General features: G+C 46.1%; 1 protein-coding gene across 1 annotated transcript in view; it reads left to right on the top strand.

Moving 5' to 3' along the window:
* The window catches only part of PREX1 (phosphatidylinositol-3,4,5-trisphosphate dependent Rac exchange factor 1), a 222,180-nt gene that overhangs the window by 111,465 nt on the left and 87,562 nt on the right, over window positions 1-23,153 (top strand). Inside the window, exons 5-6 of the mRNA XM_083358786.1 lie at window positions 977-1,078; window positions 21,825-21,986. Coding sequence (XP_083214912.1) covers window positions 977-1,078; window positions 21,825-21,986 — 264 coding nt within the window. The remainder of the gene's footprint in view (window positions 1-976; window positions 1,079-21,824; window positions 21,987-23,153) is intronic.

Below are 23,153 nucleotides of genomic sequence, written 5' to 3' on the forward strand. Positions count from 1 at the left end.
CAATATATGCTAGAAATTGAGCCTAGATGAGAATATATGTAATGTTTAATAAGTAGCTTAGCATTTATTTATTTTTTTATTTTAATTCCATTTATATCCCGCCCTTCTCCGAAGACTCAGGGCGGCTTACAAGCTTAGCAGTAGCCTTCATTCTATGTATATGCCTGCTTATTAGGGCTTTCACACACACCCCAAGCGGCATTATTACAAAGTCAGCTTAATTGCCCCCAACAATTTGGACACATGTTGTGTGTTGTTTAATGCCTATAGTGATGGTAGTGATATGTTGATTAGGAATGCAAATATATGGATGTATTTGTTTGCAGATGCCATCATGTTGGCTAAGAACCTAAATGTTAGAAGATTTCATTCCTAAAAATATGCATGCCAGTTTAGCTGTTCATTTTATCTGTGAATGGAATGGCTATTTGGATAAAATATACATGGCTGTCCAGATTTTTTGTGTTGTACTATGTTGACTTCAGAATTTTTAGTGAAAATTGTGTTGGATTGCAATGAAGCCTCAGCCTTGAGCAGTGCTTGGTTGGGAGATTATCTGGGAACGCTGTATATCAGGGGTCCTCAACCCCTGGTCTGTGGCCTGGTACTGGTCTGCGGCCTGTTGGGAACTGGGCTGTGCCAGCGGCATGCAAGCATGAAGGTCCATTTATGCAAGGGGTGGGTGCATGCACAAAACTATCCCCCCTTCTGCCACCAACCACTGCCAGTCCACAGGAAAGGTTGGGGAGCGTTGCTGAAAGTAATATCTTGAGTCCTATTAAAGAAACACAGGCTATACATTTTTAAATAAAATATTCCCTTTTCTCTATACATTGAAATGATTTTTGTATGTTTTCTTAGTCCATCGTCGTATAGGACTCTACAAATAACTAGCTCTACAAAATGTTATTCATTACCATGATATATTGAGACGTTTTGAGTGAAATGCAATATTCTTATTCTTTTCTGGTTGCAGAGTTGCATGCTTTTGGGAGGTAGAAAGACTACAGACATTCCACTTGAAGGTTATCTCCTAACTCCAATACAGAGGATTTGCAAATACCCACTTCTCCTCAAGGTAACACCAAATGAAGACTTTGTCTTGATAGCTATGTTCTTGGATCCTCGTCTTGCAGTTTTTCAGTTTTCTTCATTGCATGAAAAGTTCCGCTTGCTTAGAGGCTGCTTATAAAACCTGAATACAATAAAAACAATTTGCATGGCTTACCAAAGGTTGATTCCCACAGGTGACATGGTATTTAGCTGTTTCACTCCTGATTATTTTATATTGAATGACTTGAGGCATTGTGGATTTGTTGTTTTGAACTAAATTTGAATCATACTTACAATATACTCCAGTATTCCACAATGTAAAAATATATCTTAATAAGTTTAAATGGCAATGTTACTTGTTTAAATAAAAAGCATGAGTATACCACTCTGAAGAAAAGAAATATTTTTATTTTAAAAACGGTACTATCAGAGTAGATTCTTAGGAATAAAAATTTAAAGGATTGGTTTTAGTTTATGTACTTGTTTTGCTACGCTATTCTGTCCTTTCGCCATTTGTTCATCTGAAATTGTACCATGAATTTGGGAAGGCAAGATAGTGAACTACCTGCTTATTTCATTTATCTACTGTATATTTCATATACTCTTCTGATACTACCTAGCTTGTAACAGATGAGACAAAACATTAATAAAATCATAAAATACATCCATAAGATCAATCAATATATGAACTATTAAAAATGATAAACCTATAGTTATTTTCAAACAACATCAAATATTCTCTTACAGACAAAGAACGTGTCAATAAATGCACATATGCCAAACAGAGTAAAGGAAGAAGGCCATTATGATATATGAGGAGAAAGAAAATCGGATACAAAACTTAATTATTAAAGTTTGGGCTCTCATATAGAGCACTATAAATGTGTAATTCAGCAATATTGTGTGAAGTTGAATTAGTGGACAAGGTCAGAATGGGGATAAGTGTACAAGAGAGATATGCAAACATTCCTTTGCAAAGAGAGAACAGGACTGACCTTTTAGTAAAAATATATATCTTAGTGCTAATAACTTGAGATACTTGAGATAGGGCAATGCTTCAAAAGTCCAAAAATCTTAATCCCATTTTACATACCTAAGCCTATGAGTCAGACTGTTAAAAATTAGTTTGAATTTTTGCAAGAGGCCCAAAATAATCATTGGGTCAAGGCTAAGCAGGAAGGGAGGGCTTGTTTATTCCATGGATTTGCTCTGGGATTATGGCTGACACTTGGGAGCCTTCTCAAAGCCTCTAGAATAGGATAAACACGCCAAGGAAGTTGGTATTTGATAAAAGTGCCCAGAATTCACTCCATTCACTTCCTTAAACATCCACATTGATGTGGATTGCTTGGTTGGCTTTCAGTTGTATTGATGAGACTGTATAGAATTGACGAAAAGCAGAAGAGCAGAATTGGTAGTCCCTAGAGTTGCTTTCACACAACCTTATTTAGCCTTGTTAAATTTTCCTGTTACCTGGATTCATACAGTACATATAATGATAACCAAGCACATTAGGTTCATATAACTTGTTAAGTCAAAAAATATATAATTAATGTTAAAGCTGAGCAAGTTTCTTGTGTTATGTTCAAAATAAATCTTGAACTGATCTGCTTAAGCAAATTGTTTGAATACAGTTATTACATGCTGCCAAACTGTAATTGTTACTATAGTGGAAGAAAAAAAATTATGGAAGAATAATTATATTAATTTAATTATTACTTACTCTTAATTCAAGCCTTGCCCACTTTTACTGCAGTTATTTATTAATCTATGTCCCTGCCTCTTGCTCATGCTGCTCTTCCACCTTTCTAAAGGACAAGTCTGGGCCTTAAACCCAAATCTCAGATAATGGAAGGTGAACAACTTTAGACTGTCTCAAGCGCATCAAGAAGAGAGATTCTAGAATAGGTTGTGGAAGCTGCTTGGATAAGCTGTGAAACTTTTCGAACGAACAAGAAAAGAAGCCCGGTTGCTATGGCTCAACTTCCAGACGACTTCTAGAATAGATGTTGTTGTTTCTTTTTTTCAGCAAATCAATTACCGTATATACTTGAGTATAAGCCGACTCGAGTATAAGCCGAGACCCCCAATTTCACCCCCCAAAACTGGAAAAAGTTATTGACTCGAGTATAAGCCGATCCGCCGTTCTGCAAGCCTCTGCCGCCAGCAGAGGCTCGATCCGCCATTTTGCAAGCCTGAATACACAGGAATACCCTGTGTAGCCGCGGCTCGTCGGCAGGTCTCCGTTCCTCCTGCCGACCTTTGGGGAGGTTTGGGCGCCTCCCCAAACCTCCCCAAACCTCGGCAGGTCTCCGTTCCTCCTGCCGACCTTTGGGGAGGTTTGGGCGCCTCCCCAAACCTCCCCAAACCTCGGCAGGTCTCCGTTCCTCCGCGCAGACCTGCCGACCTTTGGGGAGGTTTGGGCGCCTCCCCAAACCTCGGCAGGTCTCCGTTCCTCCTGCCGACCTTTGGGGAGGTTTGGGCGCCTCCCCAAACCTCCCCAAACCTCTGCAGGTCTCCGTTCCTCCGCGCAGACCTGCCGACCTTTGGGGAGGTTTGGGCGCCTCCCCAAACGTCCCCAAACCTCGGCAGGTCTCCGTTCCTGTTTGGGGAGGTTTGGGCGCCTCCCCAAACCTCCCCAAACCTCGGCAGGTCTCCGTTCCTCCGCGCAGACCTGCCGACCTTTGGGGAGGTTTGGGCGCCTCCCCAAACGTCCCCAAACCTCGGCAGGTCTCCGTTCCTGTTTGGGGAGGTTTGGGCGCCTCCCCAAACGTCCCCAAACCTCGGCAGGTCTCCGTTCCTCCGCGCAGACCTGCCGACCTTTGGGGAGGTTTGGGCGCCTCCCCAAACGTCCCCAAACCTCGGCAGGTCTCCGTTCCTGTTTGGGGAGGTTTGGGCGCCTCCCCAAACCTCCCCAAACCTCCCCAAACCTCGGCAGGTCTCCGTTCCTCCGCGCAGACCTGCCGACGTTTGGGGAGGTTTGGGCGCCTCCCCAAACGTCCCCAAACCTCGGCAGGTCTCCGTTCCTCCGCGCAGACCTGCCGACCTTTGGGGAGGTTTGGGCACCTCCCCAAACGTCCCCAAACCTCGGCAGGTCTCCGTTCCTGTTTGGGGAGCTTTGGGCGCCTCCCCAAACCTCCCCAAACCTCGGCAGGTCTCCGTTCCTCCGCGCAGACCTGCCGACCTTTGGGGAGGTTTGGGCGCCTCCCCAAACGTCCCCAAACCTCGGCAGGTCTCCGTTCCTGTTTGGGGAGGTTTGGGCGCCTCCCCAAACGTCCCCAAACCTCGGCAGGTCTCCGTTCCTCCGCGCAGACCTGCCGACCTTTGGGGAGGTTTGGGCGCCTCCCCAAACGTCCCCAAACCTCGGCAGGTCTCCGTTCCTGTTTGGGGAGGTTTGGGCGCCTCCCCAAACCTCCCCAAACCTCCCCAAACCTCGGCAGGTCTCCGTTCCTCCGCGCAGACCTGCCGACGTTTGGGGAGGTTTGGGCGCCTCCCCAAACGTCCCCAAACCTCGGCAGGTCTCCGTTCCTCCGCGCAGACCTGCCGACCTTTGGGGAGGTTTGGGCGCCTCCCCAAACGTCCCCAAACCTCGGCAGGTCTCCGTTCCTGTTTGGGGAGCTTTGGGCGCCTCCCCAAACCTCCCCAAACCTCGGCAGGTCTCCGTTCCTCCGCGCAGACCTGCCGACCTTTGGGGAGGTTTGGGCGCCTCCCCAAACCTCCCCAAACCTCGGCAGGTCTCCGTTCCTGTTTGGGGAGGTTTGGGCGCCTCCCCAAACCTCCCCAAACCTCGGCAGGTCTCCGTTCCTCCGCGCAGACCTGCCGACCTTTGGGGAGGTTTGGGCGCCTCCCCAAACGTCCCCAAACCTCGGCAGGTCTCCGTTCCTGTTTGGGGAGGTTTGGGCGCCTCCCCAAACGTCCCCAAACCTCGGCAGGTCTCCGTTCCTCCGCGCAGACCTGCCGACCTTTGGGGAGGTTTGGGCGCCTCCCCAAACGTCCCCAAACCTCGGCAGGTCTCCGTTCCTGTTTGGGGAGGTTTGGGCGCCTCCCCAAACCTCCCCAAACCTCGGCAGGTCTCCGTTCCTCCGCGCAGACCTGCCGACCTTTGGGGAGGTTTGGGCGCCTCCCCAAACCTCCCCAAACCTCGGCAGGTCTCCGTTCCTGTTTGGGGAGGTTTGGGCGCCTCCCCAAACCTCCCCAAACCTCGGCAGGTCTCCGTTCCTCCGCGCAGACCTGCCGACCTTTGGGGAGGTTTGGGCGCCTCCCCAAACGTCCCCAAACCTCGGCAGGTCTCCGTTCCTGTTTGGGGAGGTTTGGGCGCCTCCCCAAACGTCCCCAAACCTCGGCAGGTCTCCGTTCCTCCGCGCAGACCTGCCAACCTTTGTGGAGGTTTGGGCGCCTCCCCAAACGTCCCCAAACCTCGGCAGGTCTCCGTTCCTGTTTGGGGAGGTTTGGGCGCCTCCCCAAACCTCCCCAAACCTCGGCAGGTCTCCGTTCCTCCGCGCAGACCTGCCGAGGTTTGGGGAGGTTTGGGGAGGCGCCCAAACCTCCCCAAAGGTCGGCAGGAAGAACGGAGACCTGCCGAGGTTTGGGGAGGTTTGGGGAGGCGCCCAAACCTCCCCAAAGGTCGGCAGGTCTGCGCGGAGGAACGGAGACCTGCCGAGGTTTGGGGAGGTTTGGGGAGGCGCCCAAACCTCCCCAAACAGGAACGGAGACCTGCCGAGGTTTGGGGAGGTTTGGGGAGGCGCCCAAACCTCCCCAAACGTCGGCAGGTCTGCGCGGAGGAACGGAGACCTGCCGAGGTTTGGGGAGGTTTGGGGAGGCGCCCAAACCTCCCCAAACAGGAACGGAGACCTGCCGAGGTTTGGGGACGTTTGGGGAGGCGCCCAAACCTCCCCAAAGGTCGGCAGGTCTGCACGGAGGAACGGAGACCTGCCGAGGTTTGGGGAGGTTTGGGGAGGCGCCCAAACCTCCCCAAACAGGAACGGAGACCTGCTGAGGTTTGGGGACGTTTGGGGAGGCGCCCAAACCTCCCCAAAGGTCGGCAGGTCTGCGCGGAGGAACGGAGACCTGCCGAGGTTTGGGGACGTTTGGGGAGGCGCCCAAACCTCCCCAAACAGGAACGGAGACCTGCCGAGGTTTGGGGACGTTTGGGGAGGCGCCCAAACCTCCCCAAAGGTCGGCAGGTCTGCGCGGAGGAACGGAGACCTGCCGAGGTTTGGGGACGTTTGGGGAGGCGCCCAAACCTCCCCAAAGGTCGGCAGGTCTGCGCGGAGGAACGGAGACCTGCCGAGGTTTGGGGAGGTTTGGGGAGGCGCCCAAACCTCCCCAAACAGGAACGGAGACCTGCCGAGGTTTGGGGACGTTTGGGGAGGCGCCCAAACCTCCCCAAACAGGAACGGAGACCTGCCGAGGTTTGGGGACGTTTGGGGAGGCGCCCAAACCTCCCCAAAGGTCGGCAGGTCTGCGCGGAGGAACGGAGACCTGCCGAGGTTTGGGGACGTTTGGGGAGGCGCCCAAACCTCCCCAAACAGGAACGGAGACCTGCCGAGGTTTGGGGACGTTTGGGGAGGCGCCCAAACCTCCCCAAAGGTCGGCAGGTCTGCGCGGAGGAACGGAGACCTGCCGAGGTTTGGGGAGGTTTGGGGAGGCGCCCAAACCTCCCCAAAGGTCGGCAGGAGGAACGGAGACCTGCCGAGGTTTGGGGACGTTTGGGGAGGCGCCCAAACCTCCCCAAAGGTCGGCAGGTCTGCGCGGAGGAACGGAGACCTGCCGAGGTTTGGGGACGTTTGGGGAGGCGCCCAAACCTCCCCAAACAGGAACGGAGACCTGCCGAGGTTTGGGGACGTTTGGGGAGGCGCCCAAACCTCCCCAAAGGTCGGCAGGTCTGCGCGGAGGAACGGAGACCTGCCGAGGTTTGGGGAGGTTTGGGGAGGCGCCCAAACCTCCCCAAACAGGAACGGAGACCTGCCGAGGTTTGGGGAGGTTTGGGGAGGCGCCCAAACCTCCCCAAAGGTCGGCAGGTCTGCGCGGAGGAACGGAGACCTGCCGAGGTTTGGGGACGTTTGGGGAGGCGCCCAAAGCTCCCCAAACAGGAACGGAGACCTGCCGAGGTTTGGGGACGTTTGGGGAGGCGCCCAAACCTCCCCAAAGGTCGGCAGGTCTGCGCGGAGGAACGGAGACCTGCCGAGGTTTGGGGACGTTTGGGGAGGCGCCCAAACCTCCCCAAAGGTCGGCAGGTCTGCGCGGAGGAACGGAGACCTGCCGAGGTTTGGGGAGGCGCCCAAACCTCCCCAAACAGGAACGGAGACCTGCCGAGGTTTGGGGAGGTTTGGGGAGGCGCCCAAACCTCCCCAAACAGGAACGGAGACCTGGGGAGGTTTGGGGAAGCGCCCAAACCTTCCCAAACGTCGGCAGGTCTGCGCGGAGGAACGGAGACCTGCCGAGGTTTGGGGAGGCGCCCAAACCTCCCCAAAGGTCGGCAGGAGGAACGGAGACCTGCCGAGGTTTGGGGAGGTTTGGGGAGGCGCCCAAACCTCCCCAAAGGTCGGCAGGAGGAACGGAGACCTGCCGAGGTTTGGGGAGGTTTGGGGAGGCGCCCAAACCTCCCCAAAGGTCGGCAGGAGGAACGGAGACCTGCCGAGGTTTGGGGAGGTTTGGGGAGGCGCCCAAACCTCCCCAAACGTCGGCAGGTCTGCGCGGAGGAACGGAGACCTGCCGAGGTTTGGGGAGACGCCCAAACCTCCCCAAACGTCGGCAAGTCTCCGTTCCTCCGCGCCCTGCCTGCCTGCTTCTTTCCGCTGCGGAAAGAAGCAGGCAGGCAAGGCGCGGAGTTTGGGGAGGTGCGCGCGCACCTCCCCAAACCTCCCCAAACTTCGGCAGGTCTCGGACGGCGGTGGCTTGGGAGAGGTGCGGGCGATCCCGGAAGCACCAAAGCCTCGGCCGCGCACAAGTCCTCGGTAAGTTTTTTTTGTTGACTGGAGTATAAGCCGAAGTGGAATTTTTCAGCCCAAAAAGTGGGCTGAAAAATTCGGCTTATACTCAAGTATATACGGTATGTTAGGTAGCAAATGAGGCATCTTCTATTATATAATTACTGCTGCATCTAGTTACATGTGAACTAAACCAGAGTCACTATGGATGTTATGTTAAGAAATTTTATATTCCTTCATCTTACAATGGTGATAAATTTCCCCATTGATACAGATATCTTTCCTCTCCTCCTTTTGTTGTTAGTTGTGAAGTCGTGTCCGACCCATCGCGACCTATGGACAACGTTCCTCCAGGCCTTCCTGTCCTCTACCATCTTCTGGAGTCCATTTAAGCTCACGCCTACTGCTTCAGTGACTCCATCCAGCCACCTCATTCTCTGTCGTCCCATTCTTCTATTGCCCTCAATCTTTCCCAGCATTAGGCTCTTCTCCAGTGAGTCCTTCCTTTTCATTAGGTGGACAAAATATTTTGAGTTTTAGCTTCAGGATCTGGCCTTCTAAAGAGCAGTCAGGGTTGATCTCCTCTAGGACTGATGGGTTTGATCGCCTTGCAGTCCAAGGGACTCGCAGGAGTCTTCTCCAGCACCATAGTTCAAAGGCTTCAATTCTTTGGCGCTCAGCCTTTCTTATGGTCCAGCTTTCACTGCCATACATTGCAACTGGGAAGACCATAGCCTTGACTATACGCACTTTTGTTGACAGGGTGATGTCTCTGCTTTTTAGTGTGCTGTCTAGATTGTCATGGCTTTCCTCCCCAGGAGCAAGCGTCTTTTAATTTCTTGGCTACAGTCCCCATCTGCAGTGATCTTGGAGCCCAGGAAAATAAAATCTGTCACTACCTCCATTTCTTCCCCATCTATTTGCCAGGAATTGAGAGGGCCAGATGCCATGATCTTGGTTTTATTAATGTTTAGTTTCAACCCAACTTTTGCACTCTCCTTCTTCACTCGCAACAAGAGGCTCTTTAGTTCCTCTTCACTTTCTGCCATTAGAGTGGTATCATCTGCATATCTTAGGTTGTTGATGTTTCTTCCGGCAATCTTAATTCCAACTTTTGATTCATCTAGCCCTGCCTTTCTCATGATGTGCTCTGCATATAAGTTATAAGACGGCATTGGTCGCTCTGGTGAATGATCTCTGGAGGGCTCGGGATAGGGGACATTCCTCTGTCCTAGTCCTATTAAACCTCTCAGCGGCTTTCGATACCATCGACCATGGTATCTTGCTGCGGCGTCTCAGGGGATTGGGAGTGGGAGACACAGTTCTTCAGTGGTTCTCCTATCCCCTGGGATGCTCGCAGTCGGTGTTGGCAGGGGGGCAGAGATCGGCCCCTAGGTCTCTCATTTGTGGAGTTCCTCAGGGGTCGGTTCTCTCGCCTCTCCTGTTCAACATCTACATGAAACTGCTGGGTGAGATCATTCGTGGTTTTGGAGTTGGGTATCATCAATATGCTGATGATACCCAACTTTTTATTTCGACCCCAAACCACCCCAGTGATGCCCTCGCTGTGATGTCCCGTTGCCTGGAGGCGGTTCGGGTCTGGATGGGGAGGAACAGACTTCAACTCAACCCTGACAAGACTGAGTGGCTGTACATTCCGGCATCCCGGGACATTCAAAATGTTCCATCCCTTTCTATGGGGGGGTGAGCTGTTACCCCCCGTGGATAGGGCTCGCAACTTGGGAGTCCTCCTAGATTCACGACTTACCCTGGAAGATCATGTAGTAGCCGTGACTAGGGGGGCTTTCGCCCAGGTTCGCCTGGTGCGCCAGTTGTGGCCCTATCTGGACCGGGATGCCTTGTGTACGGTCACTCATGCGCTCGTGACCTCTCGCCTAGACTACTGTAATGCTCTCTACATGGGGCTTCCCTTGAAGACTACTCGGAGGCTCCAACTGGTACAGAATGCGGCCGCGAGAGTTGTCTTGGGAGTTTCCCGGTACTCCCATGTTACACCTTTGCTCCGCGAGCTGCATTGGTTGCCAGTTGTCTTCCGGGTGAGGTTCAAGGTCTTGGTTATGATCTTTAAGTCCTTACATGGCATGGGTCCGGGATACCTCGAGGACCACCTGCTGCCGGCGTCAACTCCCCTCCGCCCAGTGCGTGCCCACAGAGAGGGCCTCCTCAGGGTGCCTCCAGTCAGGGAATGTCGACTGGTGGCCCCCAGGGGGAGGGCCTTCTCTGTGGGTGCCCCAGCACTATGGAACCAACTGCCGGTTGAGCTCCGGATGGCATCGGACCTCCGATCCTTCCGTCGCGGGTTGAAGACCCATTTGTTCGAGTTAGCTGGTCTGGCCTGAAGGGGTATTTGGGTTTTTAATTGGTTTTTATTTCACTATTGTTATATTTTAATTTGGGCATGGTTTAATTTTCTTTTAATTTTTGTATACTTATTTATATATGCCCTGTGAACCGCCCTGAGTCCCTTAGGGAGAAGGGCGGTATAGAAATTAAATAAAATAAATAAATAAATAAATAAATAGGCAAGGCGACAGTATACAGCCTTGCCGGACTCCTTTCCCAATTTTGAACCAATCAGTGGTTCCGTGTCCAGTTCTCACTGTTGCTTCTTGGCCTGCATATAGGTTTCTCAAGAGACAAATAAGATGGTCTGGTATGCCCATCTCTTTAAGGACTTGCCACAGTTTGTTATGATCCACACAATCCTCCTAAAGTCATACAATTAATCACAGGTCAAGCAGAATTTGCTTAATGTGGATTCAGCTTTAGATTTAATGCACACTACTTCAGGACAAGGGGGCGCCATGGCCAAGCAGTTAAGATGCTGGGCTTGTTGACTGGAAGCACTGCATGATGGTGTGAGCATTGTCTCTTTCCCCAACTCCTGCTCACCTAGCAGTTTGAAAGTATACAAATGCAAGTAGATAAACAGGTACCAATTCATTGAGAAGGTAACAGTGTTCCAAGTGTCTTGACTTATAGAAATGTATTTAGACAACTTCCTCGCTGGCTCCTTTGGCTAGGACAGTGGTGGCGAATCTATGGCACGCCTGCCAGAGGCGGTACTCAGACCCCTCTTTGTGGGCATGTGCGCCGCCGCTGCCAGCACTTGCGCAGGTCCATTAGGCTACCGCCACCATCCGGAGCAGCAGCCTCACCCAACACAAAGGAGGCAAAGTGGCCAGCTGGCAAGCTCGAGTAGAGGTGGTAGAGCACACACTCCCAGCTAGTCAAAGGCCACCCTGAGCAGGGAAAGCCAGATCCCTATCAGCGCTATGGCCCCCCAGGCCCAGCTAGGATTGCATGCCTCCCCTCCCATCTATGCTGGGCCTCCTGCCCATCACCCCACCTGCCAGAGGCCCCCTGGATCTCCCCCAACCCTGCTTGGCCTCTACAGGTGTCCCCCTCCATGTGCAACATCGAGGTGGCCATGCCCACTCCAGCCACGCCACCCAGTCTGCCATGACAACTGCAACTATGCCCACACCCCCATGCCACCCCTGAGGGCACCACAATGCTGAGGCAGCCCTGGCACTTTGTGATAAATAAGTGGGTTTTGGATTGTGGTTTGGGCACTTGGTCTCTAAAAGGTTTGCCATCACTGGGCTAGAAAAAGGAGATGAACATCGCCCCCTTGACAGGGGAATCCTTTACCTTTATCTTTATTTCAAAACAACTTAATTGGTGGCAGAATTATCCCTACCCTCCAGTTTTTCATATTCTGTTTCAGATCTTGAAAACTATTATTATGTTAAAATAGAGGATTCCTGAACACATCAACGCTCATAGATTGCAGGATGGAATTGTGGCATTTTTTTTTATAAAGGACCATTCTCTATCTGGAAGCTTGTTAAAAGATAGTATTTCGAAGTCTCTTGCCCCAGTTTAAGACTCAAGAACCAAAAAGACAGAGAGCACTGCAGGGTTTTTGAAATACACTTTAAGAAGACTTGAGTAGCACTTGAAAGAGCCATACAGGTAAACTGATCATAGACTTTGTTACTTTGATAAATACCTCGAATTTTTAGTTGAGTTGCAGTAATTATATCGACCTTTGCTTTTTTTACTTAAACATGAGCGTATCCCTTGCGGGGACGAGCCGAGGAGTTTAGTCATCATCTGGCGGACAAAATCGCTCAGATCCGGACCGGCCTGGACTCTGACTGGGCAGAGTCTGATGTGGAGGAATCGGGCGGTCTTGAGCACGTTATCTGGACTGAGTTTGACCCTGTTTCCCCTGATGATGTGGACAGGATCATGGGGAGACTGAGCACCACCACCTGTTTGTTGGATCCGTGCCCCTCCTGGCTAGCTTATGCGGCTCGGGAGGGAACACGAAGCTGGTTCCATGCAGTAATAACTGCTTCTTTGAAGGAGGGTGTCTTCCCTGCCGCCTTGAAGGAGGCGGTGGTGAGACCCCTTCTCAAGAAGCCTGCTTTGGACCCGGCTGTTTTAAACAACTATCGTCCAGTCTCCAACCTTCGCTTTTTGGCGAAGGTTGTTGAGAGTGTGGTGGCGCATCAGCTCCCTCTGTTCCTGGAGGAAACTGATTATCTGGACCCGTACCAATCGGGTTTCAGGCCCGGACACAGCACGGAGACGGCATTGGTCGCGCTGGTGAATGATCTCTGGAGGGCAAGGGACAAGGGTTGCTCCTCTGTCCTGGTCCTATTAGATCTCTCAGCGGCTTTCAATACCATCGACCATGGTATCCTGCGGCGTCTCAGGGGGTTGGGAGTGGGAGGCACCGTTTTACGGTGGTTCTCCTCCTACCTCCAGGGCCGCTCGCAGTCGGTGTTGACGGGAGGGCAGAGATCCGCCCCGAGGCCTCTCATTTGTGGAGTCCCTCAGGGGTCGGTTCTCTCGCCTCTCCTGTTCAACATCTATATGAAGCCGCTGGGCGAGATCATTCGTGGTTTCGGGGTGGGGTATCATCAGTACGCTGATGATACCCAACTTTTTCTTTCCACCCCGAACCAACCCAGTGATGCCCTCGCTGTGATGTCCCGGTGCCTGGAGGCGGTTCAGGTCTGGATGGGGAGAAACAGGCTTCGTCTCAATCCTGCCAAGACTGAGTGGCTGTGCATATCGGCATCTCGGGCTAACCAGACTATTCCACCTCTAACGATGGGGGGGTGAGGTGTTACCCCCCGTTGATAGGGCTCGCAACTTGGGCGTCCTCCTGGATTCACGACTCAATTTTGAAGATCACATAGGAGCCGTGACCAGGGGGGCTTTTGCACAGGTTCGCCTGGTGCGCCAGTTGCATCCCTATCTGGACCGAGACGCCCTACGCACAGTTACTCATGCACTCGTGACCTCCCGTTTGGACTACTGTAACGCTCTCTACATGGGGCTGCCCTTGAAGACCACTCGGAGGCTTCAACTGGTGCAGAATGCGGCCGCGAGAGTTGTAATGGGGGTCTCCCGATACTCTCATGTAACACCTCTACTCAGCGAGCTGCATTGGCTTCCGGTTGCCCTCCGGGTGAAATTCAAGGTGCTGGTTATCACCTATAAAGCCCTACATGGCCTGGGTCCGGGGTATTTGAGGGAACACCTGCTGCCAGCATCAAATGCCCTTCGCCCAGTGCGCTCCCACAGGGAGGGTCTGCTCAGGGTCCCACCGGTAAGAGATTGCCGGCGGGTGACACCCAGGGATAGGGCCTTCTCAGTGGGGGCGCCTGCCCTCTGGAACCAGCTGCCAGTGGAGCTGAGGACTGCCCCCGACCTCCGATCATTCCGCCGGGGCCTGAAGACCTGGCTCTTCGAGCTCTCTGGCCCAGGCTGAGGAGAAATTTATTTTAATCGGGGGTTTTTAATTGCACAGGGTTACTTTAATCTTTTTTAAATTGGTTTTTAAATTTTGTATTGCTGGTTTTTAACTCCCTGTAAACCGCCCTGAGTCCTCAGGGAAAGGGCGGTATATAAATGTAATAAAATAAAATAAATAAATAAATAAATAAGTATGCAGCTTTGAAGTAAATTTGTTTTGGCATCTTTCATCACAAGGCACTCTTTCCTTTTCGGTTATGATTGCGGCTGTCCCATTGAGGAGGAACATTGTATTATCAGATTAGGGAAAAGAGTTTCAGAATAGGTGGCCTAAATGTCAAAGAAGAGGAAAGATTGAATGGAATGTGAATTCAAGAAAAAAAATAGAAAAAAGATGGAAATCAGAGAGGAGAAAAAACGGATTTAAGGGATAGGTATATTGTAATATGATTATAAAGTTATGATGACTGAGGGGAAACAGTATTCGAATTTATATTGAGTTTCTTTTTTAATTTGTTTTCTTCAAACTTGTATCCTCTAAACAACTGCAAAATGTGGGCCCGATTGAATGTTAAGGTAAACTTTGTGGCTGAAATCCTTATAAGAAATCATCATTTTAATGAAACACCCTGCACTCGAATCTTCTTTTATTATGATTATAATTATGATTATTAATCAACTGTATTATCAAGGGCAAACAGGATTATTGCATGATGGTATAGTCACATGTGAACATCACTAGTGTGAGTTTTGGCTGGAACAATTCATTCTGTACCTTTGATTACAATTTTAGAGGACGGAATAAGAAACTTAACTTGTGCTAGGTATAGTGCCTGAGTCAGTTCTTAGACATTAGGCATATTTTGAGTTGCAATAAATGTTTAAAAAGTTTGGTATTAGTATAGTTTGATGGTTGGGGAATTTATAGTAACATTGCACAATCCGTGTATTTAAGCTATTTACTCAATGCTTTTGTAGCTTATACTTAATGCTGTAAGACTACTGTTGAGTTCATCAGTGAGGCAGCTGCTATATGCTTCAACCTCTGGGCACTGAATTAGTGTATTCCACTCAGAGAGGACAAATTCTATGAATAAAATGAGGGATTAGAGTGAATTGGAAGCAATGTGGTTACACATAAATCTCATCCTCAGGGTGGAGATTAATAGCATTTTCTCTGCTTACTTGTCCTCTAAGTTAATGGGATATGTAGGTCATAGTAACACAACACATCCTTGGAATCAACAGACTGATGGTTGTTTGGCAAAAGGATTATGGATAGTTGCTTTCATTTATTTGCATCTTAGATTTTCAGGTACTATCTGGCTGCAGCTCAAGGCTGTATTATTTTGGTTTCCATGCCTGCCAGCTGTATGAACCACCTGAAAGGGCATTTGATAATTACAGGCTGTAGCCTAGGCAGGGAGTTTCCTCTATTCCTAAGAAAGGATCACCTAGAGGTAAAAACTGAATTGCCAGACTCCAGATTTACTTGAAAGAAAATGCAAAACAGCATAATACTTGCCGCCCTTCATGATGGTAGGTGTCAGAAATCAATAGAGATAAGCATTGTGATGGAAACCTGGCCAAGTGCCCTTTATCTTTTCCTGGGATTGTATAAAAAAAAAGACAGGATGGTGCTAATTAGCTAGATGTTAAGGTGCTAAAACTTCAGCCTTCCCAAGCTTAAAGCTCCGGTAGGAAAATTGACAGCTATGTGTTTTCAGTTCTGCAAAAGAATAATTATTTCACTGTAGTAAAATGATACTGGCTTATTCGTTGTATAATTTGGAAGAAGTAACATGATCCAAGGGAAAAGCAGTTTTGTATTGTGCAGAAATACTACCCAATGCAGTGGCACAAAATGCAAGCAACAGGGAGCAAGAGAATCATTTTATATGGATATTGGTAGATTTTTGCAGGAAAAAAAAACGTGCTCTGCTCTCAAAGTGAGTAAATAAAGATTATTGGCTTGCTGTAGAAAAAAGTCAGTGGGTGGCAACAAGATATAAAAACATATAAAAACAAAGCAAGTTTCAACAGAACAACATCCTTTCTTCTAAGAAGTACATTTGATCCTTTTGCATGCTTGCCTTGTTTTTTTCACAATATTGTGGGTTATATTGTATTTTGCTATTTGCTTTTTTAGGAAGCTGCTGGCATTAGATGAAATGGGATAATTCATTGGCTTCCAAAGTGCCAGTTCCTTTGTTTGGGAAATATAAGCTTAAGATTCTATAATTCAGATATATAGAAAGTCCTCAACTTATAACCACAATTGGGACAGAATTTCCATTGCTAAGTAAGGCAGTTGTTGAATGAGTTGTGCCCAAAGTTATAACCTTTTTTGCCACAGTTCTTAAGTGAATTGCTGCAGTTGTTATGTGAATCACATGGTCATTAATAAATCCAGCTTCCCCCTATCAACTTTGCTTCTTGGAAGGTGGCTGGGAAGTCACAAATGGCAATCACAAGTCCCTGGGATCCCACAACTGTCATAAATATATGTCAGTTGCCAAGCACATGTCACTGTTTTAAGTGTGAGAACCAGTCATAAGCCATCTTTTTCCAGTGCCTCTGTAATTTCTAAAGAGTGATAAATGAATGATTGTAAGTTGAGGTATACCTGTACAAATTTGCAGCTTCAGTTGTAGTATATTGTTCATGCATGTATAGAACAAGTGTGAATATAGAATGATGTAAAGAACCACAATCCCTCTTGCTTTTTGGCCAAGAGGTCCAAAATACAGAGTCTTTAAGAAGAATGGTGCTTTTTCTGTGCACGTTAGACTGTGTGACTGAATTACTGTACTTCCCATGGACTTGTTTATTTACATGACAAACTAAAATAGATTAAACAGGTCTCCTTCTATAGAATTTATGGTACCCATTCAGTAGTGAATGCTGATATTTCAATTGTAGTTCCCTCTGTATTTGAAACACTTTTAGCTCTCAGGCCTCTGCAGGCAGTTCTATGGCACATTATTAGCTCAATGTTCAACCTGGTAACGGGGTTAGAGCTTAGGAACTAATTATTTTCCTTGTTTTAATATCAGGTCCAACATTTCTTTATCACAATATTTTTTCTCAGAATTTCTCTTAATCCCTATGAAGGCTGTTTCTGGATCTCTTGCCCCTGTAACTACAATATGAAGCTGAACACTGCCCAGGAATGACTGCTCAGACTGAAGTGCTTTGTGCATTTTGTTCCCAATGCCGTTCTAATGCTGCCTTTCATGTGTTCATTTCTCTGCGTTTGCCTTCTTCACTTCACAGTACTTGTTCCTGGTGCTAACCCTTTCTCTTTAACCAAGACAGCAGTCATTTGCACAGGAGGGGCTTCGTTCCTTGTATATAGAAGTTGATTGGATTGACAGTTGACTCTTTCTCTGGCACAAGATGGGATCTTTCAGCACAACCGAGGGTTGATTTAAGGATACAACAAGAATGGGATGGATGAAAATCCCAATTCTGTTCCCTTTGTCCTTAAACCAAATTTGTATTCAAGCTGGAACTCGTACTTAGAAACAGACTTAGAAATGATAACACACTGTACCTAATTTTGAAGTGCTGGATTTATTTTGTTGATGAAAAGGCAAACTCCTATCTGTCAAGATAGGGTGGGGGAGGGAAGATAACTTCAGGCTTTCAGTGTCCCTATTATAAGCTTAAAAGGAAGAATTTAATTAAAAGCTCAAGAGGGGATAGGTTTTGCTAGAATGCTATCTAACAGATTCTGTAATTGGTTCAACGATACTTGTGGGTTTTTGCAAAATAGCAAGAATATCAGTTTCATCAGTATTAAATGAAGGAACCAAGGGCAGCATGGATGCTTGCTCAAACCAAACCAAACATTTAATATATGCTGTAAAGACAGAAGGATAGTCACATGCAAAGTAGTGTACATCTGTTGTGTTGATGGATTGTGATATCTTTTCAATGATTTGGCAGGCTTAGCTCAAGTTCAGCTTGCATAACCTCTCAGTATGCTGCTGATTGTATTTAAAGTGTGAGTAGAATCTGGCTGTATGTAGAAAAATAGAGTTGAATATTTTTGTTACCTTTTTAGGTATGAAAAAAGTAATTCAACTTGATGTGTCTGTTACTAGCCATTATTTTTTGTAATCTACAAAAGATTAATGATCATTTAAGAAATATTTAAGGGTTCACTCAGTCATTTAAGGTGAGAAAGAAAAGAAGAAAGGAAAGTCGCTTAATTTACCATTTGCTCAAAAGGACAAGAGTAATCCATGTTAATGAATCATGATAGTTGCATTTTGTATTTTAAAGGGGAGACCACCTGAGATAACAATCAGAGGACTCTCAAAAGGATCTTTTTGAAAAACTGATATGCTTCTACTGGTAGTCCTCACTTACCAAACATAATAGAGACCAGTAACTATCACTGAGAGGCATAGTTATTAAGCATGACATGATGTAACCATGTTGACTTACAACATCAGTTCCAGCTGCGGTCACTAAGTGATTCACTGTGGCCCAGTAAGTACCACATCACATATCATCTCTTGAGATTTCCTGCTGGGTTTCCATTAACATTGCTTGTCGGAAACTGTCTGTGAAGGTCACAAATGGCAGTTGTGTGACCCTGGGACACTGCAGCCATCATAAATGCACATCAGTGGCCAAGTGGGTGAATCATGATTAAATGAAGATGGTGATGCAACTTTGAGGAATTGTCATAAGTCCCCTTCAGCACTGTTGTAACTTCAAACAGTTACTGAATGAGTGGTCAGTAAGTGAGAACTACGTGTGTGTGTGTGTGTGTGTGTGTGTTGTATGTGTGTATATGCATATACATACATACATACACATATACCTGTTTTAGGTCTATCTCACCACTACTATCTAATCTATTTGACAGTAACATTTCAGAATACCAGGAAAATCTAGTTCTAGTTGAGATGCAATCTAATCAATAAGGCTGTTCTAATCAATAAAGCTGCTACTCTAATTCACACATAATAGTAATTGAAAAATGCAAAATGAAATAGTTGAAAAATGCTCTGATACTAAACATCAATGAGACTAGACAGTGGTCACAGCAACCTGCTTTAGAATTTACAGTAAAGATGTTGAAGTGATGGATAGCTTTCATTTTAGATTCATCTATTAACAGTAAAGGAACTTGAAGTTAAGAAGTGTGCCACAGGCTAGCACTTGGGAAAAGAGTAATGGAGGCCTTGGGAAAAATATTCAGAGGCCATGATGTAAAACAAAGATCACAATAATGCAGCAAATGGTTTGTGACACTTTACAGGAGCAGAAATTGGAATATGAAGTACTAGGGTAGAAAAAGTACTGACGGTTTTGAACTTGGTTGCTGAAAAACTATGAGAATACTACAGGTGGGCCTTGACTTATAATCACAATTGAGCCCTAATTTTTTGTTGCTAAGTGAGACATTTGTTAGTGAGTTTTGCCTCATTTTATGACCTTTGTTGTCACAGTTGTTAAATGAATCACTGAAGTTTATTTAATTTATTTATTTAATTAAATTTTTATACCGCCCTATTCCCGAAGGACTCAGGGCGGTTTACAGGGCAGAATGAAATATAATATAAAAATAGTATAAATTAAAATAGATTAAATTACATAAGCCCAACAATTAAAACAATATTAAAAGCTAAAACCCCTTCAGTCCAGGCCTGATAGATCAAAAAAACCAGGTTTTCAGATCCCGGCGAAATGAACGCAGATCGGGGGCGGTCCGAAGTTCCACCGGTAAGTTGTTAAATTATTAACATGGTTCTTAAATGAATCTGGCTTTCTAATTGCTTTTCCTTGTCAGAAGGTTGCAAAAAATGATCGCATGATCCCAGGACATTGCAACCATTATAACTATGAGTCAGTTACCAAACATCTGAATTTTGATCATATGACCATGGCGATACAACAATAATTGTAAGTGTGAAAAATAGTCATAAGTCACTTTTTCCAGTCCCATTGTAGCTTTGAAAAGTCGCTAAATGAACTGTAGTAAGCCAAGGACTAGCTATATAGGCAACCAAGAAAACAAACAGAAAAGTGAAAAGATTTCACACATAGTGTTCAGATAACTAAGCTTAAATTATCAAATTTTGCACATGGCATGCCAAGGTCTAGCTTGATAGAGAAGACTATAATTCTGAGAAAGGTGAAAGGAAAGAGGAAAAAAGGATGACCAGCAGCCGGGTGGATAGACTCAGTTATAGTGATGATGGGAGCATCATCGGAAAATCTGAAGGAGCACATTGGAAACAGTATGTCATGGAAAAATCTATGTGATCACTAAGAGTCAACATTGATTTGATGGCACACTCAGTCAAGCAATGTATCACAGGAGAATACAACTTGCATTCAGTATGCATATTTCTCTTTATGTTTCATAATATTTTTTTTATTTTTTATTTTATTTTAATTCCATTTATATCCCGCCCTTCTCCGAAGACTCAGTGCGGCTTACAGGCTTAGCAGTAGCCTTCATTCTATGTATATGCCTGCTTGTTAGGGCTTTCACACACACCCCAAGCGGCATTATTACAAAGTCAGCTTAATTGCCCCCAACAATCTGGGTCCTCATTTTACCTACCTCGGAAGGATGGAAGGCTGAGTCAACCTTGGGCCTGGTGGGATGCGAACCTGCACTAATTGCAGGCAGCTGGTGTTACTTAAGGAGGCATTAGCCCACTGCTCCACCAAGGCTCAGTTTTTAGAATTATTTTTTTTCTTTAAATAGTAATTAACACATGGAATCTAAAATGCAAATTTTCCCAACAACCTCCCCCCAATCTGAAAACATAGATTGGATTATAAGGTCCCTTCCAATTCTATTCTGTAGATTACGGTTTTCTTGACTACTAGCTGTGCATTGCTGTTGCAGTCAGTGCAATCCAAAACTCAGTCTTCCAATACTCATTGTCTTCTCACTAAATGGAGAATGAGACAGCTATGCCACAATTTTGCCATTAGAGCTTGGATTTTGAAGGTATCAAAATGAAATAATCAAATAGAAGAAAATACTTACTAAAATATTTCAGTACTCCAGCCAAGCTACAACCTATCTACATTAAAAAAGAGTACCAGGAAGAAAGAACAGATTATAAGGTTTAAATGAAATGATATTTTAGCAAAATGTTACTAGTCCAAAAATTATTTCGTTGCAAGTTGATACGGACTGTGTTATTTGTCAAATTTTTGTTATTGTTGATTTCTATAAAGAAAGGGTAGGAGTAGGAGAGGAAACTGTATAGGTAGTCCTTGACTTACAACCATTCATTTAGTGACCATTTGAAGTTACAATGGCACACAAAAAAGTGACATGACTCTTTTTCACATGTCCGCTGCATAGCACCCTCATGGTCACCTGATCAAAATTCAGACACTTGGCAATAGCAAGTATTTCTGACAGCTGCAGTGTCCCAGAACCCTGTGATCACCTTTGGCGACTTTCTGACAAACAAAGTCAAGAAGGGAGGCCAGATTCACTTAACAACTGTGTTACTAACTTAAAAATTAAAATAATTTACTTAACAACTGTGGCAAGAAAGGTTGTAAAATGGGGCAAAACTCAGTTAACTATCTTGCTTAGCCACAAAAATATTGGGCTCAATTATGGTTGTAAATTGAGGACTACCTGTAATAGGTTTTAGGGACTGACGCTGTTCTATCTGTGAATGAACATCCTTGGACACAATCCTTGGACGTAAGTAGTACATATGGAATCTGAATGTTTAGAAAGAAGTACAGGAACTAACACACTGATGAGCTGATTGAGAAACCTGAAAACAAGAGTGTTCAGAATTACATGTTTGAAAACTGTTAACCTTCTAAGATTTAGAGGATTGCAAGTTGGGCGGTCTTGTCTTGCAGTCTTCCAAGAATTAATAAAATGCTTGAACTTGATATCTTTCAGTTAGAGACATCTACTTGCCGTTGTGTTTTTCAGCAATTGCATTCTGTCTTCATCATAATGGAAAATTGGTTTGTCTTATAACTTCTATAACTTATTTCTGTTTTCTCTTTTTCTTTTTTACAACTTTCTTCCAGGAATTAGCCAAGAGGACACCTGCTAAACATCCAGATTATCAAGCGGTATTGAATGCATTACAGGCAATGAAAACAGTGTGTACCAATATCAATGAGACCAAAAGGCAGATGGAGAAGCTGGAAGCTCTTGAGCAATTGCAGTCTCACATTGAAGGATGGGAGGTATGGTGGAAAGTGGGTAATAGATTTCATTCTAAGCTTTTGGTCATCAAGTAGAATTATAAGTAAAGGAACAAATGTATGTAAAAAAAGTGAAAAAAGTAAGGTTCTACATTTAGGCAAGAAAAAGCAAATGTACAGGTATAATATAGGGTGTACCTTGCTCAATAGTAGTCACTGTGAGAGGGATCTCGGAGTCCTAGTGTACAATCACTTAAATATGAGCCAGCTGTGTGCTGCAGCTGCCAAAAAAGCCAACACAGTGCTAGGCTGCATTAACAGAGGGATAGAATCAAGATCATGTGAAGTATTAATACCACTTTACAATGCCTTGGTAAGGCCACACTTGGAATACTGCATCCGGTTTTGGTCACCATGATGTAAAAAAGATGTTGAGACTCTAGAAAGAGTACAGAGAAGAGCAACAAAGATGATTAGGGGACTGGAGGCTAAAACATATAAGGAACGGCTGCTGGAATTGGGTATGTCTAGTTTAATGAAGAGAAGGACTAGGGGCTGCCACAAAGAAGAGGGACTCAAGCTATTCTCCAAAGCGCCCGAAGGCAGGACAAGAAGCAATGGATGGAAACTAATCAAGGAGAGAAGCAACCTAGAACTAAGGAGAAACTTCCTGACAGTTAGAACAATTAACCCGTGGAACAACCTGCCTCCAGGAGCTGTGAATGCTCCAGCACTAGAAGTTTTTAAGAAGAGACTGGACAGCCATTTGTCTGAAATGTAGGGTTTCCTGCCTGAGCAGGGGATTGGACTAGATGACCTCCAAGGTCCCTTCCAATTTTACTATGATTAAATTTAACTTGTCTTCTAAACCATATTAAAATATTTCACCATGATTTATATCTGCATACTATGTTTGGTTTTCTAGTTTTTTTCTATTTTTTTCTTTTTATTCTCTTTTTTGTTTTGGTTTTACAATACAGTTTATCTGTCTAATTTTTAAGTCTGTAATTGAGTTGGTTAAAATTCATTTCATGAATTGAGTATGATTTTTTTTAATTGGACAAAAGGCCATCCAGTAATAATGTCTGCAAGTGTCTGATAGGCATAAGCATTTGACAGAGGCCAGAGATTAAGCAGGAGGAGAGGTTTCCAGTGAGCAAATGTGTTTTTTATTCTACTGTCTAGAATATAATTTGCTAAATAACTTCC

Source organism: Vipera ursinii (genome assembly GCF_947247035.1).
Source record: "Vipera ursinii genome assembly, chromosome: 3".
Taxonomy (NCBI): Eukaryota; Metazoa; Chordata; class Lepidosauria; order Squamata; family Viperidae; genus Vipera; species Vipera ursinii.